Consider the following 26,265-nt stretch of genomic DNA (forward strand, 5'->3'; position numbering starts at 1 on the left):
GAGAGGCCTTTCCTACCAACAAATAACCCCTCAATGAACAAAACTTGGTTCAAGAGGAAATTGGGAAATGGTCGTGGTGAGGAAGTGACTTGCTCATGGCTGGTCTATTCCCCTTCTAAAAAGTCTGCATTTTGTAACTGTTGTCTTCTCTATTCCTGGTCAGACTATCAATCCTCATTGGAGCAGGAAAGTGACGGAAGTGGAAAGAACCTAAAAGGATTAGTGTTCATGAAAATACCAAGAATCATTCGGAATGCTTCTCACAGTGGAAAGAAATTTAGCTGGAAACAGAGGAGTTATTGACACTGGATTTCAGTCACAGATTGAGAAGGAAAAGCAGAAGTGGCGTGATATCTTGACGAGAATCCTTCACTGCATAAATTTCCTTGCGACTCAGAACCTGGCTTTGCGAGGACACAGGGAGTCACTTCAGCTAGATGATGACTCCAATGTGGGAAATTTACTTGGCTTACTGAAACTACCGGCCATCTTTGACCCTGTCATAAAAGAACACCTCATTCATTTGGAAAGTCAACCTGGATTCATGTCTTATCTTTCACCGGGTGTCCAGAATGAATTCATCCACATGATGGCATCCACTGTTCGCCAGAGTTTACTGAGAAGCATTCGTAAAGCCAAGTACTATGGTCTCATGTTCGACTCAACTCCGGATCAGGCACACTGTGACCAGATGTCAGAAGTAGTGAGGTATGTGGAAGTTGATTTTGAGAGGAAAACAGTCCGTGTTAGAGAGTCCTTCCTTGGTTTTATCCAGATAAGCCAGAAGGATGCTGAGAGCTTGGTGGAAGACATCTTGAAACAGCTAGAGAAGGACGATATTGAGCTACAAAATTGTCAGTCACAGTGCTATGACAACGCTGCTGTGACGGCTGGACACTGAAGCGGTTCTCATCAGAGAATAAGTGAGAAAAAACCTGGCAGTGTTTGTGAATTGCGACAATCACTCACTCAGCTTGGTGGGTGTACATGCAGCCAAGCAGGATACCATGATGGTCACGTTTTTCGGAACCATCGAAGCTCTCTATGTGTTTTTCTCTCGTTCAACACAGTGCTGGGAAAAACTCAAAAACACCGTGCCTGTGGTTGTTAAGTCAGAGTCCGAAACCAGGTGGAGTGCAAGGACAGAAGCAGTGAAGCCCGTCAATTAGTACCTTGAGGAGATTCTTCAAGTTCTCCAGGACATGATAGATAATGAGAACAAGACCAGTGAAACAAGAAGTGACACAAGGCAGCAGTACAACCGCATGTTGAGTTACGATTTTATGATTTTGCTAGGATTTTGGAACAAAGTACTCATTTGCATTGACTGTATTCAAAAGAGGCTGCAGGATCCTAGCATGAACTTCCACAATGCTGCCCTGGATTTGAAAGCCCTCCAAGATCATTTTTATGATGAAAGAGAAGTGTTGGTCAGTGAGTCACACTAAGGAGGAGTCGGTCTCTGTCAAGAATGAAATACTGAAGTTGAAAGACATCAGAGACGAAAGAAACGAATGGCTGATGAGAACTCGAGACACGCTGGGTTAACAGCTAAGGAGGAAATGGAAAGAGTCATGAAGGGAACACTCGACCGTCTTCACAGAGAAATGGACGAAAGGTTCGCTCGTTTGCATGACACTGACGCCAAATTTGGGTTCCTCTTCAATGTCGAGGGACTGTGTTATGGTGCCAACAGTAATGACCTAAAGAAGAAGTGCGAAAATTTGGGCGCATTGTACAGCTCTTTGATGTTGATGGACAGCAGCTATATGAAGAAATTTTGGATTCAGAATGTTGCTATCAAGGCAGGTCAACATGAAAATATCAAGACCTGAATAGCTTCTTGAAGTTATTGTTCAGTATGGAGATGAGAGCATCTTCCCCAATCTTTGCATTGCTATTCAGATAATGCTAACCATCACAGTTTCCATCGCCAGCTGTGAGAGATCATTCAGCAAGTTAAAACTAATACTTTCATATTTGAGAGCCTCCATGGGTTAAGGCAGACTCTGTGATCTTGCTCTGTTGAGTGTAGAAAGAAAAGAAAGTGAAAAAGCTGACTTTGATCACATCATAGACCAATTTGCATCAGTGAAAGCAAGGAAGGTGCAGTTATAATTTTCATGTAGTGCCATAATTTGTTAATTAAAAGATTAACGAGCTTGACTTGTATTTTTGAGCTGATATTATGGTAAAGTTATCTAAAAGATGGGTGTCAGATGTTTAGACAGGGGCGCAATTTCAGTGCTTGTCATTGGCGCTATGTTCTGTAGACACGCCTGACATTGCACAAAACAAACTTAGTGGCAAACAGGAAGAGTTGGTGAATACTACTGCACTGATCAGTAAAAAGTAGAGATGGAAAGCTTTGAACTACTCTAAAGGAAACCTAAATTTAGAAAGTCATATACCATCACAAGCTACTTTAAAAAGCACAAACCCAGTATTATAGAATCCTAACCGAAAAAGTCAGTTACAAATCTTGAAATCTTAATGCAATTAAATGGCATGATTTCTATTGACATAATCTTGGAAGTAGGTACAAAGGAGATGTCAGGGTTAAGTTGTTGTTGTTTTTTTTTAAAACGCAGAGAGTGGTGAGTGCATGGAATGGACTGCCAGCAGCGGTGGTGGAAGTGGAAACAATAGGATCTTTTAAGAGACTCTTGGATGGCTACATGGAGCTTAGAAAAATAGAGGGTTATGGGTAAAGCCTAGGTAGTTCTAAGGTAGGGACATGTTTAGCACAACTTTGTGGGCTGAAGGGCCTGTATTGTGCTGTAGGTTTTCTATAATTTCAATTAACGTATTATACAAAGCATCATGTTGCTGAAGTAGAAAACACAAGATAAACTGGAATACAGAAATGATTCTATTCACTTTGGCCTACTTTCAAAGCCCACATTGCTTATAACTAACTAAATCTTCATCATCCGCAAAATAAACACTACATTAATTTATCCTCAAAATGAGAGTAAATCAGATACATTCATTCAATACGTTTATTCATCAGAAACACTTCTTTAGAGCTGCACTTGTTTCAACACCTGGATGGAACAAAATTTCTTACCTACCTCTTAAACATAAGAGAGGATGATAAATCAAATTTATAAGTATTTTATTTCATAACTGAGTCACAGTTTTTGCCTTCACAGCTTTTCTCTTGACATTTTCTGTACCATAAGCTACCAGGAGGAATGGGAAAGGCCCTCAAACTTTTAGGCTAACGTGTCTCTTTCAATCCACTGCTAAGAAAATCATTGAGCAACAGAAGAATAATTAATTCTATTCAAGTTCACAGCAGCACATGCTGGTGCATTAACAATTGAACTTCTGGCTTAAAGTTAAGGCTCAATAATGGGAAGGCAGTGTGATACTACAGAATTAGAATCATGTTTAATATTACCCGCATATATCGTGAAATATGTTGTTATGCGGCAGCAGAACATTGCCAATACATGGCAATAAAAAGAGTAAATTACAGTAAGTATATATAAAAATTAATGAAATAAGTAGTGCAAAAAAGAGGGGCAAACTACTGAGGCAGTTTGCATGGGTTCATTGTCCTCAGTAATATTTTTTAAACTTGGTAATGTTGGTGGCATACATAAAAGTCCATTTTAAATTTTTTTTTGATGATATTCAAAGTTGAAAGAAGAAATTTGAAAAATATTCATGTTGATCCATAGTCAAGAGTCAAATCCAAAATTCATTTTTCTTCCAGCAGTATTCATCAAACTGACTTTGGAATCAAGCACTTTGTTTCTTCAGGAAGGAACAACTATTTGCTTGCCATTTGTCTGGCAAAGAACAGTGTCATTTTTATCTGATCATTGACTAAGTATCATCTGCAAATATTTCTCTTCTCACTCCTGCACCTTTACCTCTGAATTCTTAAAAAAAAATCTATCCCTAGACACCTCTTCTCATTCGTATCCGTAAATACAACAGGGCAGAAATACAGTATCAGTTCCACACACCAAGATTTTAAACAGGCTTGTTCATCAAGTGGCACTACCAAGCAGATTCTGACGCTGGGCCATTGAAGATAGCAGAAAAGAATGAACAAAGTTCTTTCGACGAACCTCATAAAAGGACAAAAGGGTGGACATGAGAAGTAATGCCAGAACCCAGAGCCTTGACAGGCGAAGGCAAGGTTACCTAGTTTTGGAGCAATTAAATACAGGAATGATCAAGCAAGCACCAACAAAGAAGCACAGACACTTCACATGAGCAAAGAACGAAGGAAAGTGGAAGCTGTGCCACACAAGAAGGACCTCCGCAGTGCTGTCAAGAACAAGTGGAAGAGAGACCCATCAACCAAAAGGCCTTATTTCCACTTGGAATAATTTACTTATTATTATTTAATTATTTATGGTTTTATATTGCTGTATTTCTACACTGTTCTTGGTTGGTACGACAGGAGCGAAACCCAATTTCCCTTGGGATCAATAAAGTATGTCTGTCTGTAGCCACCACCTACTTTTGCCCACACTTCATCTGACTATGTGGATCTTTACAGCCATCTGAAGACCCACCAATAGAACAGAAATGGTCCAGGCAACCTTAGTGGTGACACAGATGTGACACCAATGTCTGGTTACATTTCAGAGAATTATCTGAGAGTAGATATGAAATCACTCTTTAGGAGGTAGAGATTGTTACTAGGAACCAGATAATGGTTACAGTCTTTGCAATATTTAATCAGAAAAACCTTCTGCTCAACCAGCACCAGATGCCAGCCTGAAAAGTTATAGAACATGAAAAAGGGAAGTGGTAGTGAGGTTGATTTGAGTATCTGAGTATCATCTTTCCAATATACATTCTTCCTTGTTTTATTCCTTTTAGGATATTTTCCAGTCACCTTGCCTCTCCATGTCCGTCCACTTTCCAACTCTAATTCCTACACAATCCTACAGCATTCCTAAACTGAAAAACAGCTTCAGATGCATAATGCACACTTGAAGGACATAAGTAAACAAAATGGGAACAAGAATGAGGAAAACAGAAGTTTTATATAAACTGTTTTGCATTTGTTTCAATTTAGCGCTTACAATACTTTCTAAATGACACAAAATTGTGCCAATAATAACTTGACGAACCCAAAAACTTCTTTAAATATCTGCTTTTTGAGACAGTCCCATTACCAGAAGTTGTCAAGATCCCAGTATGGGATTAACAGACACAATGAGTTAAACACGGTAGGATTACATAGTTTGTTATCTGATAACTTAACCTATTATGTTTCAGAAGGTAATAGACACGATAATTGCACAGCAAAATGAAGAGCATCAGAATTACTCAACTATGACTCATCAGCACAAAAGGTCACCTAGACATATTTCTTCTCCGTAGCCAATTCTGATATTTCATATTTCTGTACCCTGTAGATGATGGCATTGTAATAAAGTGATTATTTCAGCATTTAATCATGCGCCTTCCCTAAATTTTCCATATTTTTAATGTTGGTACTACACAATTTAATACATTTCCCAATGAAATTCTGAACATACCCAATTAACAATCATCTGATCAAACAGTCTCAGGTTTCTATTATTATAATTGTGAAATAACCCAGATGTTGTCAGCCAATAATAATATCCCAAAACTCAATCTAATGAAAATGGTCTACTGGATAGATTAGTGAATGCATACATGATTTAATTTGCTACTAAAACACACTGATCAATTAAATCTCAGAGTTGATGCCTGGAATGTGTTGTTTGCTTAGTTGAGCAAGGCTGCACAGGGTGCTGCAATTGGTCTGAATACCTCAAAGGAGAGCCAAAGAGAAACAGCAGAATTCCCATCCCTTCTCACAAACTGATGTGCATATATAATAATCCAGCTCAGTTGTGACGACCGCTACAATCCGATAGTTCGATAACTATGTTCCTACATAAAAAATGCCAGAGCTTTTTTGAGATATTGGATTGCCCAATGTACCATATCAAATAAGAAATTTTGCCTTCTCAAAAGGGACTGGGAAAATAATCACGAGTAAAATCAGAAAGTAAGCATGAGCAAATCTACATTATTTTCTTCTCACTTTATTTTTTTTCAAAAGTTTAATGTGCACAAATTGTGTGACAAGAGGCAGTTTGCACTAAATTAGCCTCAGAAAAACATGTGTAAAAAAAAAGGGAAAGGTGTACAAAAATAAAACTGTGTCAAATAATACTTTTGTTACTTAGAAATGTGTACTTGTATAAAAAGGCCAATTGTGCACACAAACTACAAGAACCAGAGTTGCCCATCTGTATGTCATTTACCGCAAGAGAAGCAACTGCAGGTTTAAATTACATGGTATTGGATTGCAATTTCCTAACATTGAATGCTTTTCTACTTTTACCTTGAGTCATTACTACAAAGTATTCATAAAAACTGCTCCAAACACAGTTACTGGCAACTCATTTAAGGAATGTTGACTCGCATTTTGATTTTTTTTTTAAAAGTCACATTGTTCAACATTGACTAAGCTCTGAAATATTCATTGACCATAATAAAAGATTTGTTTTATAAATTTTGATTTTGAAGTTGAGATCATTGAAGTCTCACTGGAAAAGTGGGCTTAAAATGCACTCTAAATTTTGTACGAATGCTTTTGATGTGACTGCTGCTCAAACTAACTTTTGCATGAACTACAGTATATGACAGAACTTCATTTCAATAACAGGCTTTGAAAGAGCACTGTCATATATCTTAGCTAGGGGCAGTCTTATTTAAAAAGGAATAAAGATTTCATTCTTGGTTTCTTTGTTAGTCTTACAAGACCAAATGAATGAATATTCACACAACTTTGGCAGAATGCGCTTCATGTTGTGCCTTAAATGTGTTGAGACATTTGAAGACATCAGTTTCTAATTAGCAAAATTTCTTCAACATTTTAGAATTTTAAACATATAAATACAACTTTCTCCTTGGCTAAACCCTTGTGGATTGGCTGTACAAGAAAGAATTAGACTGTCTAAAGGAATCCAATTAGCCTTAATTTATTAACTTTTTGATAACTTCATTTACATCTTATTTATTTAAACTTACAGATAAGTAAGCCCTCTATCCATACTAATATGAAGCAATATATTCCATAATCCCTATATCAGTTTCGAGTAGAGAATACTCAGAAGTTCTATTCTGCTAATTTAACAGTCCTACAAAGAAATTGAAAACCTGTTGGGGGTGGGGGAGGGGATGTGAGAGTAGAGCAAAGAAAAAACAGGCCATTTGGGTTATATAAAGAAAAACAGACCTTGCCATTCTAACAACACTGCTTTTTTAGTCACAGTGTAACATAAAAGTTTGAAACTGTCTAGAGTCAAATCTGCACACAGCATTCTAAATGCCTGGCCTAAGTAAAGTCATTTGGTTCTTGGTTCATATACAGATAAAGACGGATTTTTTTTGCTTATGGTCAAGTATTTTTACATATTTTCATAAATAAGAAGCAGATTACCTTGTCAATCACCTAAAGCCCATTTCCTTTTTATTCATTCCAATAGCACTGGGTCAATAACAAGGTTAACCAAGGTTTCCCCCCCCCTTAATTAGTAAAATACTGACAAAATTTGATTTTATTTAAGAACTGAAGTTTTGTTATGAGCACAGGAATGATTATGTTAAACAATTTATTGGAATGATCACAAAAGACCAATGAAACTCTTTGGGTTTTTCCGAAAATTCCACCCTCCTGAACTTACCTGGGTGCAAGGTGCAATGGGCAAGGAAGATAATCATCACCTTGTGCAAGTTAAGAAAAACTAAATGTTCAATTGTTTCAAGACATTTATTAAAGATATATTTCAAAGATTATTGACTACAATTGTTTATTACATTTTAGTTAACTGTATATAGAATGATTTTGCCTTACATATCCAACACCAAGCCTTTTGTATCTTTCCTGAACTATTTTAAATAAACACATTACACTTTCTCCAACTGTATGAAACCTTATTAAGAATAGAAGCCATAAAAATCTCAAAAAAGCAAACAGTTCTTTGGTTAAAACCATTGAGAAAGTTTCAAGGCAATACACTTCAGTGAACAGTTGTGTAAAGCAGCTTCAAAGGTGGACACAGTTTGCAGAGGAAACACAGGATCATTTGCTACTTTCAAAGAACCATTAAGCAGCAATAGCCTTCTTCAACAAGATTGCATCTGCAGATTGAGATGAAGGTTTTCACAATAGAAAACCACTTTGAAGGGCCTTATTCTTTGCAATTAAAAGCGAAAATAGCTTCTATATTAGAGGATTTAAATATTTCTAAAGAATTTAATTTCAGAAGATTAAACAGAGAAAAAAAATTGCAGATTCAATATTTGGAAAAGGTTGACCACTAATTGCAATAGTTTTAACATCATGAACTGCAAAGTATCCATACCATTTTTTTACTGTGCAGTAGTTCATGTGCCCATTGACTTGTGTTTACAATATAATGCCAAACTATCCAGACAAATGCGAGGTAACAGGAAGTTGATTGTTTAGATAAAGGTTGGGATTTTGAAAATTCTAATAAGAAACATCTTTGAAGAAAATTTATATGTGCCTGCTATTTACCTAGTATTAACAATGAAAAGAATTCAACTTATAATGTTAATAAAAATAAAAAAGGCAAAGTTTTGGTTATCAAACGATTTTATGAATAAGTTACTTTGCCTTTTCTCCAATCCCCAACCACAGACCACTAATCATATTAACTTCTATATGCAGTATTATATACAAGGAAATGGGTGCTCCGAGTAGCAGCATGCAGTTAAATAGCAGAATTTCAAAGCAGTAAATCATTTAGCAAATGACTGGAGATAATTATAAAGCAAAGCATAATAAATAGGAAAAGCAAATTATGCAGCACTTGCATTTAAAGGAGGGGTAGACTACTGTAGAAAATCCTCTAAATAACTTTACAGTGTTCACTGAACTCCTCTGAGTAGTACAGATCAAGGCAGTGAGCCTCCTTGTAGCAGCCTATTATGGATTCCAACACTGAAAGTACCATGCTGGAACATTAATGGTTCTCGCTCATTTTCGAGTACTGATGGATGTACTTTTGCTATTATGGGCTACAACACACAGCCAAAAATCTTGTAAAGCACGACTTTCCTTCCTAAGAATGTGTTTTGTATCATAATAATTTAGTCATATTGATCATTCATCTCCCTCACCTCAAGGCGTGACTTGTACATGGATACCAAAAAAATCTAATTCAAATACTGTTAGGGTGATTATGATCGAAAATAGCATCTCTTACAACAAAGCTCAAATGAGAAAATAAAATTCTGTAGATAAATTATTGGGAGTAGTTGAATGGATATGATATTCCAAATCATTTCAGTGCTGCAATTTGTCACTGGAGCTTATTCTAATACATTTATTATTTTATATTTACTGTGCAATGCACAATTCTGATAAATGCCCCAAACAACTCAGCTAATATTTCTGAATTCAATCCCATTTACTGAGTATAATCACATGCGCCATCTGCTGGATTTTGCTGAAGTGTGACAGGATCAAAATTTTTTTGCTTAAATCAGTTAAATGTAAAAACTACAGCATGGTATTCCGTGGGATACCATTTTTCAATAATAATGAGATTGGAAAGTAAGGCCCTGGAATGCATTATATACCAGCAATGGACAATAATACTGCCTTAATTAGAAGCTGTGATTACAGCGAAGGAATGCAGAAGATAATATGAAGTTTGGAGTTAACTTAGTTACTGTACTGTTTGTAATGTGATAGCCACTGGGTTAAGAGTTGATTGTATAAGCAAACCTCAGTATTGCTGCCATTTATGATAATATATAGGTCACTGCACCCATGAGCATTAAAGCACAGCATAGTAGTTCCCTTGATGCATCAGTTGGGTAAGCCAGCGGTTTGCTGAATAAAAGATTCAGAAATGTCTTGGGTTCAATTTCCAGTCCTGGAGCATCAGCAGTGGCTACGATAATTAGCCTTAATATCCCCTGGGTGGGAGGAGGGGAGAGGGTCAGGAAATTGGGTTCCACCTTGAGATTGCCATTTAGTAATCCTTACTGGTAAATTCATGGCCCTTAAATGAAACCATAATCTGGATCAGCTGTGCTGGTTTCAAAGTCAAGCATCTTACTGTCCAGATTTAACATGAAGAACAGCCCCTTGGAGGCATCAGTGAAGGACAGTGATCCTGGAAACTGACTCCAACAACATTAGTGCTTTTGGAAAAGACAGAAGTAAATTGAACAACCACCTCCCCCTCCAAAATTACAAAGAAAGATCATATTTAATGAATGCTTTAAATATAATGATCTATCCCCATTCCAAAAAGTTCTACTGGTGAAGGGATGGAAAAGACCCGTGAAAGTGAAACGGGAATTACTTTTATAAGTTCTTAATTACATAAGCAGCATCAGGATGTCAAGTCTGGCCACCCAGCAGCTCTTGCAACTTACATAAGCATGACCTAGAGTCTTGGTAACTGACCAATCAGCAGGTCCTCAGTATCAAATAGTTCCTAGACCTCCACTTTTGGAGTGATCAGTCAGGGTGCTGAGCATAGGAGTTGGTACATTATGTCGCAGTTGTAGGTGAGACCGGACTTATGTACTCTGTTCAGTTTTGGTCCCCCTGTTATAGGAAAGATGTGGCTAAACTGAAAAGAGAGCTGAACTGAATATGCCTGGACCCTTTCAGTTTTGCGTTCTATATTCTGTGTTTTTTGCTCTTTTTATGATGCCTTTTGACCATTTTTTGTGTGTGAGAGAGTGTTGATGTTCTTCCCTGAACTGGTTCCATGGTTTTCTTAGCTTCATGGCTGTCTGTGGGGAAGACAAACCTCAGGGTTGTATACTGCATGCATACTTTGATAATAAATGTAATTTGAAAAAAATTCATGAGGATGTTGTCAGGACTAGAGGGTATGTTATAAAGGAGAGGTTGGCCAGGCTAGATTTTTATTACTTGGAATGTAGGAGACTGAGGGGTAACCTTACAGAAATATTTACAATTACAATATAGATAAGGTGGACAGTAACAGTCTTTTTCCAAAGGTAAGAGAGTCCAAAACTAGGGAGCATAGATTTAGGGAGAGAGAGGAAAGATTTAAAAATGAACCTTAAGGGGCAATTTTTTCTACACAGAGACTGGTGAGCATGTGGAATTAAGTGACAAAAAGGAAGTGGCTGATGTAAGCATAATAGCATCATTTGCGAGGTATGGAGCTGAGGCTTAGAGGGATGTGGGCCGAATGCAGGCATTTGGTACCGGCTGGACAGGCACCACAGATTTATTGAGCAGAAGAACTTGTATCCATGTTGTATCACACTTTGACTATGATGGAAGCACCAATGTCAAATCAAAGTTAGACAGGTATCAAGGAATTTCCCTGGTTCAGAACATACTGTACATTAGTTTAAAGCAAGGGTTCCCGAACTTTTTTATGCCATAGACACCTATCATTAACTGAAGGGTACACAGATCCCAGGTTGGGAATCCGAGGTATAAAGCGATATCAACGACTTCCACTTTTCCCCCCTCCCCAAATGGAAATTGTCTCTGTATCAAAGATCTCCCCATGCCTGGTTATACAGATACTTAAACATAAACTAATGTTTTTCTGTCATTTACTCTTTGGGAGTTTTCTTCTATTTCATGGGTGTCTGCAGAGAGTAAGAATTTCAGGTTGTATACTGTATATTAAATGAAACCATTGAACCATTGAATCAGAAAAAAGGCCTATTTATAGCAGAGTTAGCAAGGTTTCAGCCAGTTGCCAGGGGAATAACAGTGAAGGATTTTCAAAATTCTTGGAATTCAATATTTCACACGGTCTTGTTTTAAGTGCATAAAAAGGAGTCATGCATACACCAAACAACCCCATTCTAGGTAATTGCTAGTTTTTCATAGTTAACTGCTGAGTTTGCCTTTCTACTTGTGTCACAAGGAGATTACTTTGTCAGTGCTGCTTTGGAGAGATACACTATTCAGGGTTGGGAGATGCTTTAAAGTGAAGTTCGCCATAGAAAATGAGATAATTAGATCACATTTAGAATATTAACTAGCCTCTGCCACAGGATTATGGATGGGAATAATATCTCCAGGTTGCAGCCTGATTGGTCTGTATCAAGCAACATCCTTAACCACAAAGTGTCTAATTTTGAATGTGTTTTGTGCATGTGTGCATTCCTCCAAATTAGTGGGCTGTACTAATAGGTTTTTTTAAACTCGGTTTTTTTCCTCTGCCTGCCATTTTAAGTGAGAACACACATATTTTGTTTCCTCTTTGAGAGGACACGTTCACAAACCGTCTCGTCTGCTGTCTCCCCAGATACTGTCTGACCTGCTGAATGCTTCCAGCTTTTCTTTCAGATTTTCAACGTCTGTAATATTCTAATTCTTCAAAATAATTTTGGTACTGGCACGCATTTCCATTTTTAGTATGCATTTTTTTAAAAAACAATCACAATTTCTTTGTTATTCAAACTGAAGCTGTTCACATGTACTTTTGATTACATCAAATTCCCCCAATGAATAATTTCTGAGCTGCTACATGACAAATAGCATGTGTACAAATGAAGATTAAAGCTGAACCTGTTCTTTTGTGTGTGGCACACACACACACACACACACAAACAGAATTGAAACAGGCTTCTCAGAATTTTTAAAAGTATTACCAGCACCATGTAAAGCTGTGCATTTTAAATATTATTTTATGCAAATCACAGGAATTGTTGCGATGACACCCCTAAATGAAAACCAAAATTGGAACAATGTTGGTGGCGATCAGTTAACTTGAGGAGGATTTACCATCACCATGTATTATTGTCAGCAGTACTTAGTTTTGTTGAGTTTTAAGTTGGCAATGATTTCAGTATAGTTACTGATAGTGAATAAAAACATAAAACAAATCTGGTACTTTAATTTCCTCAGGTCGGTTAAATTGAAAAATGTTTTGTACTGTGTATAAGTTACCTCTCTGGAGCTCAAAGCTTGAGCTAACTTTTACAACCGTAACTTTATATTTTAACCTACATACTTGTATCAATGCAATTGTTAATGCCATTCACATTATGGAATCTCAATGCATGAATTAAAATGTCATTCAACACTCTTTAAAATGAGAATGGTAACACTATCAAGATGCCGTCAAGATTGGGAAAAGCATCTCAAGTAGCAAAGATGATGATAATTAAATTTTCTCAGGATCTGTGAGCTGTCCTAGCATCTGCTAGATAATATATAGACTAGGGGTTGCTGGAAAATGTTACTTTGGATTTTTTTTTAAATGGGGACAATGTGTACACTTAAAGCAATGATTTATTGCTGACTTCTGCCTTCAAAGACAAACTCTTCTAAAACAAAATGAGGGTCAGTGTCACTAGAGTCAGCTAGGATTTTCTGCAGCAGTCACCTACTCCCCCATTATTTTTTTTCTTGCTAATGGCACCCAAAATTTGCAAGACACACAGCATGCAGCACACATTCAACCTGAGGGAAGCCCACAAGCACGAAGGGCTACTGGCTGGCTCTTTGTCACCAAATGCAGCAGGTTGAATGCGGACATCACTGGGACACTTCCACCAAGAAACAAGAGGCAAGAAGCAGGGAACAACAGCTAAGTAGGGAAACAAAAAGAAAATCATGTTAAATGTCAAAATGCCAACTGCATGCAGGTTATGTAAAATAACATTCTGAAAATTCCGACATTTTTAGAACCTAAACACGTAATTTGGAGTCAAACCACTAGTTTTCTTTCATCTGACTCAAGATGAATGTATTTTTCCATGTAAATGATGTTTATTCCTTATGTTTGACTTTGGATCGAGTTGTAAATTGGCAGCAAAAATGAATAAGGATCATTCATAGGCAAATACATCTTCAAAGTAATGTTGCTTATGGTGCTTTCACAGACGAGCAGCAAAAGCATTTCAGGAGTACCAGCACCTTCTGAAGAACAAAACAATGATTTATACAGTGAGCAGTTATTCTGGAGTGTGTCTGAAAGAAATATGCTTATGTTAACTTTGACATCTTAAAAGTGACTTATTGCAAAGCCAAAATAATTTTTCCTGTTTTTACAAGGAGAGAAAAAGGAAACAAAATTAAGTGTCACAACGAACAGTCTCAACGAGCCATTAAATAAAAGTAAACATGTCAACTTCAAAACGACTGTGTGCTGCTGAACCAAAGGGGCATAGATTGAGATTACACTGTGGGAAGTCCATTCATTATTAACCAACAGAAATAACAAATAAAAAATTAATCAGAAAGCTTCAGTAGATGAAATTATTCTTGTAACTTTTTGCAGAGCCTGCAATGAAAATGGAAGTGTTCAGTGATGTCCAATTACCTAGCAGAACTGCATTCTTACTCAGTCTCCGCAGCTGATCATAAAAGGGCGTCCTATTCGGTATCATCAATTGCAGTACCAGGCAGCCTGTGCGCCTACCAATCGAAGCCATCTGGCTTGTGTCAAGCCTCTGGGTCAGGCAGCTACAGTGCAACAGGAAGAGAGGCAGTGATGTCACTCTGCAGGTCAGGCAAAGAACAAGGATGTATTTTCTAATTAAAAGGCAGTGTGCCCCAGTACTAGGGTTCCAGCATAGTTGAACTGGGTGATTTATGTTTAATGCAAAGCTCATGCAGCTAGTGAAACAGCTGCCATCTACTGGTAGAATCAAGCAGGAAAGGTCACCCTGCAGGAGTTTACTTCTGCATATGTCTTAATACAGTGGATTCCAGTTAATTGGGACACAATGGGACCAGGATGTTTTGGCCCAATTAAGCGGCTGCCCTAATTATCCACGTTTTCATGGAAATGGCTAAAATGGTATAAAAAAGACAAACTACTGTTTAACTGAGTAATTAGGCTAGAGTTCATGGCTCGAAGGGCTGTTAGTGCCTCTTTAGCACTGTACCTCTCAATAAAATAAAATACAGGTAAAGAGTTGTTCCAAATAGTGACCGTCCCAATTAACCAGAATCCACTATATTTCCAAATAGTTACTTTTTGTGCAAATTTCATTAGTAACATAAATAGATTTACACTCTACAAATTATCCTGTTAAGGTGATTGTGTTTTCAAAGACTTATTTCCTTCTGACTGTACATGGCTTTATTATTGATATTTTTGTGAATAACATGGGCAGCTGGAAGGATTAATTGAAGGACTGCCAATTTTCACTACATAATTGCCAGCAGATTAACTCACAGATTTACTGTGCAAAGTAGCATGCATTAGGCAACACGGTCAGCAGTGCTTCAACTGAATAGCATTGGCTCCAAGCTATGTGTGGGGCAGGGGAATGAAAATCAGCCACGCATCTCGCTCACAATCCTGTGTGTGAACAGCAGGTTAAGGCAAGACAAGGCTAAATTATGCTGCCCCTCACTATCAAGAGCCTGATTACACTCACCATTAGGAGTAACCACTGCCTCGAGGGGTCGCTGTGCAAAGGTTCAGTTTGGAGTCTGGATCTGTGTTAGCCAGTTTCCTCATGCAATAAGGGGGCCTGTTGTCTGTTTGATCCCTCCTTTACTGAACTGGCTTGCTGGAAGTAGACCAGCTGTGTTCAGGAAATCCAGGTCTGCATACGGCCAAGCGGCGGTCCCCAAGGATTGTTACAGGCGGCCACCACAAGCCTATTCATATCTGATTGTGACACCTGGAGTAGCCATTCTCCCCTGCCCTTCAAATTGGATTCCTCTCCCGGCTTTTCAAATTTATGATATATGTGCTTGTGTCAATGCTTCAGACAAATTCTGAAAATGAACTACCAAATTCTGCAAATTATTCTAAATTATACAGTATGTAGCTATTGTTCATACATTTCATTTAAATTCATTTCAAATGAGCATTCCTTTAATTTCCAAAGTATAATAATGCATGTCCTTTATATACAATTTAATGTAATTTTTCCAATTCATTAAATAAATTTAATTTCAATTTTTAAATTGTATGTCCATATGGAAACAATTTTAATTCATTTATTTCTTTTCAAGCTAGCATTTAAAATGCATCTAACTTAATAATGATTCTATTTTATACCACAAATATGCCTCTCCTGAAATAAGAACAAAACTTTCAAACCAGCACGAAAAATGCCATGGGAAATCAGCCAATGTATGTAAAAGTTTCACATCTGGCTTTTGTCACATTCCCAAATGATCATATTTTGTCACACATCCAAATATTTCTCCATTCTTCCCTTGAAAGTTGCAATGGTCTCAGTCCCATTCCCTATGGCATTCACTGCTCCAATAAAACTCGAAGAAAATACATTTCTCCCAAGTTCTAACATCTTTCCTTCCTCTGTCTCTCTTTCTCAAGACAGACTGAAGGGCCACCTTCATCCCATTTTCCATCCCAAACTAACAACTTCTCCAATTTCATACAATTATTCAGCCTATCGAAGTGCCTCATAACTTAAAAACTACTTCATCAGAAATACGAGTTCTGATCATCAGTCTGAAACATTGACTCCATTTCCATTTCCGCAGATGGTGCTAATTTGCTGAGTATCTGTAGCATTTTCTATTTTTATTAGACTTGCAACATTTCCTTTTTTGTTTCTGAATACATTTCTGTGGTCTCTTCTGTTGCAAAAACACTCACAGATTTTAAGGTAAAACTTCATTCAATGTGACTTCTTCTTCAGAAAGTTTACATCCAGTAACTTTTGTGGATGTCCATTTGTTCATTATGTTTACAATGTGGGCAATCATGGTCTTTCCATGACCATGAATGTTCTTGACAAATCGTTCTACAGAAATGGTTTGCCATTGCCTTCTTCTGAGCAGTGTCTTTACAAGATGGGTGACCCCAGCCATTATCAATACTCCTCAGAGATGGCGTGCCTGACATCAGTGTTTGCATAACCAGGACTTGAGATGCACCGGCTGCTCATACAATCATCCACCACCTGCTCCCATGGCTTCATGTGACCCTGATCGAGGTGGGAGGCCAAGCAGGTGATACATCTTGCCAAGGGTGACCTGCAGTCCAGCCAAAGGAAGGAGCATCTTACACCTCCTTCGGTCGAGACGTCTCTCCACCGTGCCACCCGTTTGTTAATGCAAGGTTCTAAAAATACAAGGCCAAATATTGTTGACTCTGTTTCTGATCCAGTGTAGTCCCATGGCTTTCCTACACTCGCATCGTACCTGATCAGGATGCACTTTTCCAGTCTGAAGCACCTATGCCAGCAGCAGTATGGCCCATGCTGCAGCTGAGGAGGAACAGCCTCTGGAACTGCCCTAAAAACTCTGTTAGCCAGAACAGTTTCGGCTGCTGTGAAACATGGGGAATTTTAATAGTTCGAAATTACCCAGATGCCCAGGAGACATTCAAGATTATTTACTGTTATTTCCTGTACACAAGTGTAAAGGAGAATGAAATAATTGTTACTCCAGATCTCATGCAACACAAAAAGAAACCCAATAAGAATACAATAAATGTAAATACATAAGAGAGCTTATATACATAGATTGATTAGAAAAGTACAGAACTTCGTTGTCATTGGTCAAGGGAACAAGATTGCAGTGCTACTCCAGTCCGTGCAAAACAGATAGTCGGCCCTCATTATCCGCGGGTTCTGCATGCACGGATTCAACCAACCGCGGATCAGGAAAACCTGTGAGTTCTCTCTCCAGTACTCATTGTTTGAGCATTGTTCGCCTCAGGTCTCGTTCGGTCGCTTTGTTTCTGTGAAAAAATGGCTCCTAAACAGCAAATAAGTGTATTAGGTATTATAAGTAATATGGAGATGACTTAAAGTATACGGGAGGATGTGCGTAGGTTATATGCAAATGCTACGCCATTTTATATAGGGGACTTCAGCATCCATGTTTTTTGGTATCCACGGGGGGTCCCAGAACCAATCCCCCGCGGATAAGGAGGACCGACTGTATTTACAATGCATGCAGGACAGCTTAATTTTTTTTTAAATCCCATATTTACATGCAACACATGATTTCAATAGTCTATAACACTCAAAGGCCATTGGCAAGCCAGAGTGCAGCATTATTCAGCTGCACAAAACCCCTCGGGAAGAAGCTGTTTTCCAGTCTTAATTTCTTGGCTAAGATGTTTCTGTATCTCCTATCAGATGGCAGGAGATTGAACAGAGTTTCCAGGATGGGAAGGGTGATTGTCTGTAAAGTGACACTAGGTACAAGAGTGTCTGTACTTAAGGTGACTGGTAGGAAATGATAAATTAGTATTGGGGGAGTGTAGTGGGGGGCAGTGTTGATCAGCCTCACTGCTTAGGAAAGTAATTGCTTTTGAGTCTGTTGGCCCTGGTGTGGTTGCTACATAGCCTCCTCCCTGATGGGAGTGGGACAATTAGTCCATGAGCAGGATGGGTGGGATCCTTCATGACAATGCTGGCCTTTTCCCAGCACCGTTCTGCATTTATGTCATTGATGACGATAGACTGGTGATGGTGATGCATTGGGCAGTTTTGACTACTCATTGTACAGCCTTCCTGTCTGCCACAGTGCAGTTTCTGTACCATAGTGACGCAGCATGTTGGAATGCTCTCCAGTGTAAAACGTATCAAGTCCAGCTCTCTTCAGCCTTCTCAGAAAGTAGCGATGTAGGTGAAGTTTCTTGATTGTGTGGGATGTGTTCTGGGACCATGAGAGTTTGTGCAAGGTGTGCACTCCCAGGAGCTTGAAACTACTCAGTTTCCGCTGCTGTGCTACCGATGTAAGAAGGCATGAACGGTGTGAACTCTCCTTAAGTCAATAACCATCTCCTTCATCTTGGTGATATTGATGAAGAGGTTATTTGTCTGGCACAGGTCCTCAAGCTCTTCCACTTCCTCTGTAGGCTGTCTCATCATTGTTGGGAATGAGCCCCCCACTGTCACGTCATCAGCAAACTTGACAATGTAATTACTCAGGTGTTTGGCCATGCAACCATGAGCATGTAAAAAACTGAACTAAATAATTTACAGGTACAGGTATTGATTATAACTGGCGCTTCAATAACCAACTCCGCCATCTTCGTCAGGGATGATGATTGGGGGTGCTAAGCTTGTGCTACACCTTGCCCACGGGTGACCTGCAGGCTAGCAGAAAGGATGATACCTCCTGTTTTAGAGACGCATCTCCATCCTGCCACCTAAATTAAGTATTACTGAGCTCATTTTCATTAATTATACAAATACTGCACACCCTGCAATTGTACAATGGGTGAAGTCAGAGGCACGTCTGAAATAACTGGCAGAAAGAGGCAACAAAGTGCATAAATCATCCAGAGAAGTGGTATTATTCAGTCACAGAAGAGCAGAGAATATTTGTTACTAGCTCCCTGTAGCTTTTGTTTTGCTCAATCTGCCCTGGGCTGCAACAATCATGAGACGAAATGAATCAACAACAAATTCTGGTGTCCACAATGCCCGATTAAAACAAGGTCCAGACACCGTGAGAGCATTAAATCGGGATCTCAGTGCCCATATTAGGACTCTTCTCCAGGATGTGGACTACAAATTTCAACAGGAGATAAAAAACGCATGTCAAAAGTACAATGTTACAATATGCAGGTAGATTGGGAAAATGAGGTTAGTGCTGATTTGCTGAATTTGTAAAATGTCTATCACTTTTTAGGGCAGCTTGTGGTTGAGCCGACTAAGTGATCAGCTGTTCTGGATTAGGTGTTATGTGATAAACTGGATTTAATTAGGGAGCTTAAGGTAAAGGAACCCTTAGGAGTCAGTGATCATAATATAATAGAATTCACCCTGTAATTTAAAGAGAGCTAATGTCAGATTATTAGTATTATAATGGAGTAAAGGAATTACAGAGGCATGAGAGAGGAGGTGGTCAAAATTGATTGGAAGGGGACACTAGCAGGGATGATGGCAGAACAGCAATGGCTGGAGTCTCTGGGAGCAATTCGGACGGCGCAACATAGATACTTCCCAAAGAAGTAGTAGTATTCTTGTCAGGTCACTTGTCTGAGTGCTGCTGGTACCATGTAACCCGGTACTACCTGTCGCATGGTCGGGTGCTCGGTGACTAAACCGGCACCCCCACCGGGCTTGCCTGGTGAGGACGGTGGCTAGACATCTGCAGGATGAGAAACAAGACCTGTCAAAGGGCGGATGAACCCTCTCATAAATACTTCCCAAAGAAGTAGTATTCTAAAGGAATAATGACACAACCTTGGCTGACAAGGGAAGACAATGCCAACATAAAAGCAAAAGAGACTGCACATACGAAAGCAAAATTAGTGGGAGCAGTTAGAGGATTGCAATGCTTTTAAAAACGGACAGAAGGCAACTAAAAAGCCATAACGAAGGAAAAGATGAAATGTGAAGGTAATCTAGTCAATAATATCAAAGAGGATCCCAAAAGAGTAAGAGAGGTGAGAGTAGATATCAGACTGCTGGAAAATGACGCTGTAGCGCTATAGATGTAGAAACGGTGGACAAGGTATTGACGGATGAAATGAATAAGTATTTTGCATCAGTCTTCACTGTGGAAGGTACCAGCAGTATGCCAGAAGTTCAAGAGTGTCAGGGGACAGAAATAAGTGCAGTTGTTATTACTAAGGGGAAGATGCTTAGGAAGCTGAAAGGTCTAAAGGTAGCTAAGTCACCTGGACCAGATGGGCTCTGAAAGAGCCAGCTGAAGATATTGTGGAGGCATTAGAAATAATCTTTCAGGGAACAATAGATTCTGGCATGGTTCTGGAGGACTGGAAAATTGCAAATGTCACTCCATTCTTCCAGAAAGGAGGGAGGCAGAAGAAATTATAGACTAGTTAGCTTGATCTCAGTGCTTGGGAAGATGTTGGAGTCGATTGTTAAGAATGAGGTTGAGGTACTTGGAGACACCTGATAAAATAAGCCAAAGTCACCTGGTTTCCTTAAAGGAACATCTTGCCTAGCAAATCTGTTGGAATTCTTTGAGGAAATGACAAACAGGATAGGAGAATTGGTGGATGTTGTTTTCCTAGATTTTCAGAAGGTCTTTGACAAGGTGCTGCACATGAGGCTGCTTAACAAGACAAGAGCACAGGAAAGATAGTAGCATGGATAGAGCATTGGCTGATTGGCAGGAAGCAAAGGGTGGGAATAAAGGGAGCATTTTCTGATTGGCTGCGAAGACGACCGGTGTTCCACGTGGGTCTGTGTTGGAGCTGCTTCTTTTTAATTTCAATTGAAAAGAATGTTGGAAGGATGTTGGAATTGATGGCTTTGTGGCCAAATTTGTGGATGATCTGAAGATGGGTAGAGGGGCAGGTAGTACTGAAGAAGCAGATAGGTTGCAGAAGGACTTCTGAAAATCTAGGTACACAACATCCACTGATGTAGATGAAATAAAAGCATAGACTATTTTCTAAACAGGGAGAAAATTCAAAATTCTGAGGTACAAAGGGACTTAGGAGTCCTTGTGCAGGATTCCCTGAAGAATAACTTGCAGGTTGAGTTGGTGATGAGGAAGGCAAATGAAATGTTAGCATTCATTTCGAGAGGACAAGGATGTACTGCTGAGGCTTTATAAGGCACTGATGAGGCCTCAATTGGAGTGTTTTGAGCAAATTTGGGCCCCTTATTTAAGAAAGGATGTGCTAACATTGGAGAGGGTTCATAAAAATCTGGGAATGAAAGGCTCTTGGCCTATACCCACTGGAATTCAGAAAAATAAGGGGAGGATCTCACTGAAACCTGTCGAATATTGAAAGGCCTTGATAGAGTGGATGGGATGTGGAGAGGACACTTCCTATAGTCCGGGAGTCTAGGACCAGAGGTTACAGCCTCAGAATAGAGGGATGTCCACTTAGAGGGAAATGGATCAGCCACGATCAAATGGCACAGCATACTCGATGGGCAGAGTGTCCCAATTCTGTTCCTATATCATATGATCTTCTCCAAACTTAGCAGACAGATCACATTCTCAAGCTGAAGATAGAGTTCATAGCTGTGCTTCAGATCCCTACTCAGATCAACGCTAAATTTACTCACACTCTGACAAATATTTCTACCCACCCTAGCTCCAAAATGCAAAATCCAAAATCCTCATAAGCAGCTTTGCTTCCTCTGGCCTCAACCAGCCCAGCGCTCATTTTACTGGCTTTCAAAGTTCTGCTGTGCTATTCTAATCCTGGACTGTCAACTCTGAAGGCCCTGTCTTTCAATTCTCTCAGGAATTGCTGTTTGACTTTCCTTCTCCCACACAACTCTTTGAATCTGCCGCAGAAGTCAAAAGCTGAAAAATATTACTTCTTCCCATGAACCTCCATGCCAGCTTTTCTCATGGTTTGACTTGGATGATGCAGCTGGGGTTTCCATTACTGAAATGGATTTTGTTACCATTAATTCAGCAAATGTCTTTTAGAGCTGAACGGGTTCTGTTCCTATCAGCAAAAACAAGTCTTATTAACTCTCTTATTAGTCCCAACCATTGTTCCAGCATAATCATCCAACCTCTTCCCCGCCCCAAAGTAGGAAGAGTTCACACTGGCCATCGTATATCAGAATTAATTTATCCTTATCTGTGAGTGCCGTTGACCCACCCCAGCGCTGAACTGCCTCCGTGGTTGTGGCCTGCAGCTGTCAGGCTCCTGGACCAGCTTCACCCACCTCAGCGCTGAACTGCCTCCGTGGTTGTGGCCTGCAGCTGTCAGGCTCCTGGACCAGCTTCACCCACCTCAGCGCTGAACTGCCTCCGTGGTTGTGGCCTGCAGCTGTCAGGCTCCTGGACCAGCTCCCCCACCTCAGCGCTGAACTGCCTCCGTGGTTGTGGCCTGCAGCTGTCAGGCTCCTGGACCAGCTTCACCCACCTCAGCGCTGAACTGCCTCCGTGGTTGTGGCCTGCAGCTGTCAGGCTCCTGGACCAGATTCCCCCACCTCAGCGCTGAACTGCCTCTGTGGTTGTGGACTCACTTTCGGGGAATCTGCAGTTAATGTTCTCTATGTTACTTGTTTACTCTTTTATTAACCATATAACAATCACAGCACGGAAACAGGCCATTCTGGCCCTCCTAGTCCGTGCCGAACTCTTAATCTCTCCTAGTCCCACCTACCCGCACTCAGTCCATAACCCTCCACTCCTTTCCTGTCCATATACCTATCCAATTTTACCTTAAATGACACAATTGAACTGGCCTCTACTACTTCTACAGGAAGCTGTTTGCACAACAGCTTGTTGCAAACAATTGTTTGCACAATTCGGTTTTTTTCACACATTCGGAGTGTTGGTTGGTTGTGTGACTTTTTAAAGGGGCTCTACTGTGTTTCTTTTGTTTTGTGGCAGCCTGCAAAGAGATGAATCTCAAGTATAGATACTTCGATAATAAATGTACTTCAAACTTAGAACCAACCCAACGTGACCCAAATCTCTCATGCTCATCTTAAGTTTCAAGAACAGGAAGATATATTTGCCATTACTTTTTGTTAATTTTGATAATAATAAAGGAAGAATTCATCATTGAGAGCAGCACAGTGTGCAGCTGGCAGAGACCCAGCTTCAGTCTTGACCTCACATGAATATACTTTGGCATTTGCACGATCTCTCTGAAAACCTGCAAGTTTCCTCCGGATGCACCACTTCCTTCCTATTCCACTGTAATCTCCCCTGGTGTGTAGGTGAGTGGGAGAGTCTGAAGGAAGATGTTGAGGAAGTGGGGAGTAAAAAATGGGAATTCTGTATGATTGGTGCAAATGAACAGATGATGGTCAGCAGAGTTGCTTGGCTGAATAACTCATTTCCATGCTGTCTTCTCAATGACTAATATTCTATGAAAGGCATTCCTGAATAATCAAAAATCTTAAGATCAAAATTTGTGTATGGAATTGAAAGGTAGATGATTATTGTAGAAAGATCCCCTCATTATAAATACAGTCTATCTGCTGAAGAAACTGTCATATTGCTTTACCAAAGTGATTTTTCATTTTACAACTGTAAAAATACTAATAATTTAGAAATTACATTTGCAAAAACTACCTCAGCATCCCTTATTTCCATACAAATTCCCATGATTGTATTCAACCAGAGGCACTTAGAGTCATAACATTTTTTTTATCTAAAAGGGTCCCAAATACTAAATTATGCTAATTCAGTTCCAAATAGGGAAAAAGATAGATTCTAACAGACTTAACCATTAACAGAATAAATAATAATATCAAACGAATGAATAGACTAACTCTTCTCTGGCTTCTAGCCATGTACATATATTGATTTTAACCGACGTTTTGAAGATATACTCTGCCATCTTCATCAAGGATGGTACAAGTCCGATGGTACAGATACCCCAGCCGTCTGTTCCTCCTGACTGGTTAGTCTTCAACCAAATCAGGATTCCACAGTTCCACCTTGTTTACAATCGAATTTCAGTTCTTACTTGGAGTGAGGCCTTCATCTTTGTTAAAATTCCTATTCTTTCGTCTTAGTTCAATTAATTCCTTTACCAGGTGGTCCCAAAAGCCATTGACGTGGCACAGTTGTTCTGTGCCATTGAAGTCAATCCTACGGCCACTGAGAATACAAAGCTCTACTACTGTTGATTTCTCCAGGCAACCCAAAAATATACATCTACGCTCCTTGACGCGGGTTTCCACCGTGCGCCCGATCCGCTCCGCATTCACAGGGAACACTGTAAACGCCAGTTGTCCTGAGTCCCAGGTTATCTTCGGCTTTTGGGACAACTCAGTGAAGGAAGCCCTCGTGAAAAGACTAGGGAATAAGAACTTTAACTAAGATGAAGGTCTCCAAGTAAGAACTGGAATTCTATTGTAAACAAGGAGGGACAGCAAAAATCTGATTGATTGAGGACTAACCAATCAGGAGGAACAGACAATGGGGGTATATATACCACTGGACTAGACGTACCTAGGTATCATCCCTAATGAAGATGGCAGAATTTGTCATTGAAATGTTGGTTAAAGTCATTATCTGTACCAAGCTGGAAGCTCGAGAAGTTTATTCGTCATATACCCCAGGAAACCAATAGATCCTGTCTCAATATCAAACAAAGTTGACCACAAGCCAGGTATGGACCTTCATTTGCCATTCACTTTAAGTTATGCTATTGTCCCACATACACCTTAGCCTTACTCTTCAGAATGTTCTTGCTGAGGAAATTCTTACCAAAAAAAAGCTATGCTTCCAGATTTACCATTTGTCAGACCTATCCTGACATGCTGAAGGAGTTAGTGATTAAAGATCCAAGTCTGAAAACGGCTAGAAGTTTAAAACAAATATTTATTGCTAATTTATTATTATTCATTTCATTTTGTATTTGCTTAGTTTGTTGTCTTTTGCACACTGCTTGAATGCCCAAGTTGGTACAGTCTTTCATTGATTCTGGGATGGTAATTATTAGAACCATAGAAAACCTACAGCTCAATATAGGTCCTTCGGCCCACAAAGCTGTGCCGAACATGTCCTTACCCATAGCCCTCTATTTTTCTAAGCTCCATGTAGCCTTTCAGGAGTCTCTTAAAAGACCCTATCCTTTCTGCCTCCACCACCGTTGCCGGCAGCCCATTCCACGCACTCACCACTCTGCGTAAAAAACTTACCCCTGACATTTCCTCTGTACCTACTTCCAAGCACCTTAAAACTATGCCCTCTTGTGGCAACCATTTCAGCCCTGGGAAAAAGCCTCTGACTGTCCACACGATCAATGCCTCTCATCATCTTATACACTTCTATCAGGTCACCTCTCATCCTCCGTCGATCCAAGGAGAAAAGGCCGAGTTCACTCAACCTATTCTCAAAAGGCATGCTCTCCAATCCAGGCAACATCCTTGTAAATCTCCTCTGCACCCTTTCTATGGCTTCCACATCCTTCCTGTAGTGAGGTGACCAGAACTGAGCACAGTACTCCAAGTACTGACCAGGGTCCTATATAGCTGCAACATAACCTCTTGGCTCCTAAACTCAATCCCATGATTGATGAAGGCAAATGCACTATATGCCTTTTTCCAATGCACCATATGCCTTCTACTATTCTATAGATTTATTGAATATATCTGCAAGAAAATGAATCTCAAGGTTGTATATGGTAACATATATGTACTTTGATAATACATTTAAACTTTGAACTTTAAAATTGCTGCATATAAAATGCAGGTGTATAGAAATTTAGTTAGACCACATTTTAAATATTACACTCAGATCTGGTTAGCATACTACAGGAAGAATGTGGAGGCTATGGAGAGGCACAGGGAAGTTTCACCAGGATGATGCCTACATTGGAAAATATTAGTGATAAGGAGAGATTAGACAAACTTGGGTTATTTTCTCTAGAGCGTCAAAGGCTAAGGGGCAACCTGATA

General features: G+C 39.5%; 1 protein-coding gene across 7 annotated transcripts in view; it reads right to left on the reverse strand.

The window, feature by feature from the left end:
* The window catches only part of msrb3 (methionine sulfoxide reductase B3), a 132,136-nt gene that overhangs the window by 89,109 nt on the left and 16,762 nt on the right, over window positions 1-26,265 (reverse strand). For 2 of the 7 annotated variants that reach the window (XM_073059587.1, XM_073059583.1), the window contains exons 2-3: window positions 15,391-15,747; window positions 14,325-14,467 (exon numbers count right to left, since the gene is read on the reverse strand). The exons of 2 other annotated variants lie outside the window; for them this stretch is intronic. In XM_073059587.1, coding sequence (XP_072915688.1) covers window positions 14,325-14,436 — 112 coding nt within the window. In that variant the 5' untranslated portion in view covers window positions 14,437-14,467; window positions 15,391-15,747. Of the gene's footprint in view, window positions 1-13,462; window positions 13,590-14,324; window positions 14,468-15,390; window positions 15,748-26,265 lie in introns of all 7 variants that reach the window. 3 more of the 7 variants (XM_073059589.1, XM_073059586.1, XM_073059584.1) reach the window with 2 other exon arrangements.

This window comes from Hemitrygon akajei, chromosome 10 (assembly GCF_048418815.1).
Source record: "Hemitrygon akajei chromosome 10, sHemAka1.3, whole genome shotgun sequence".
NCBI classification, from domain to species: domain Eukaryota; kingdom Metazoa; phylum Chordata; class Chondrichthyes; order Myliobatiformes; family Dasyatidae; genus Hemitrygon; species Hemitrygon akajei.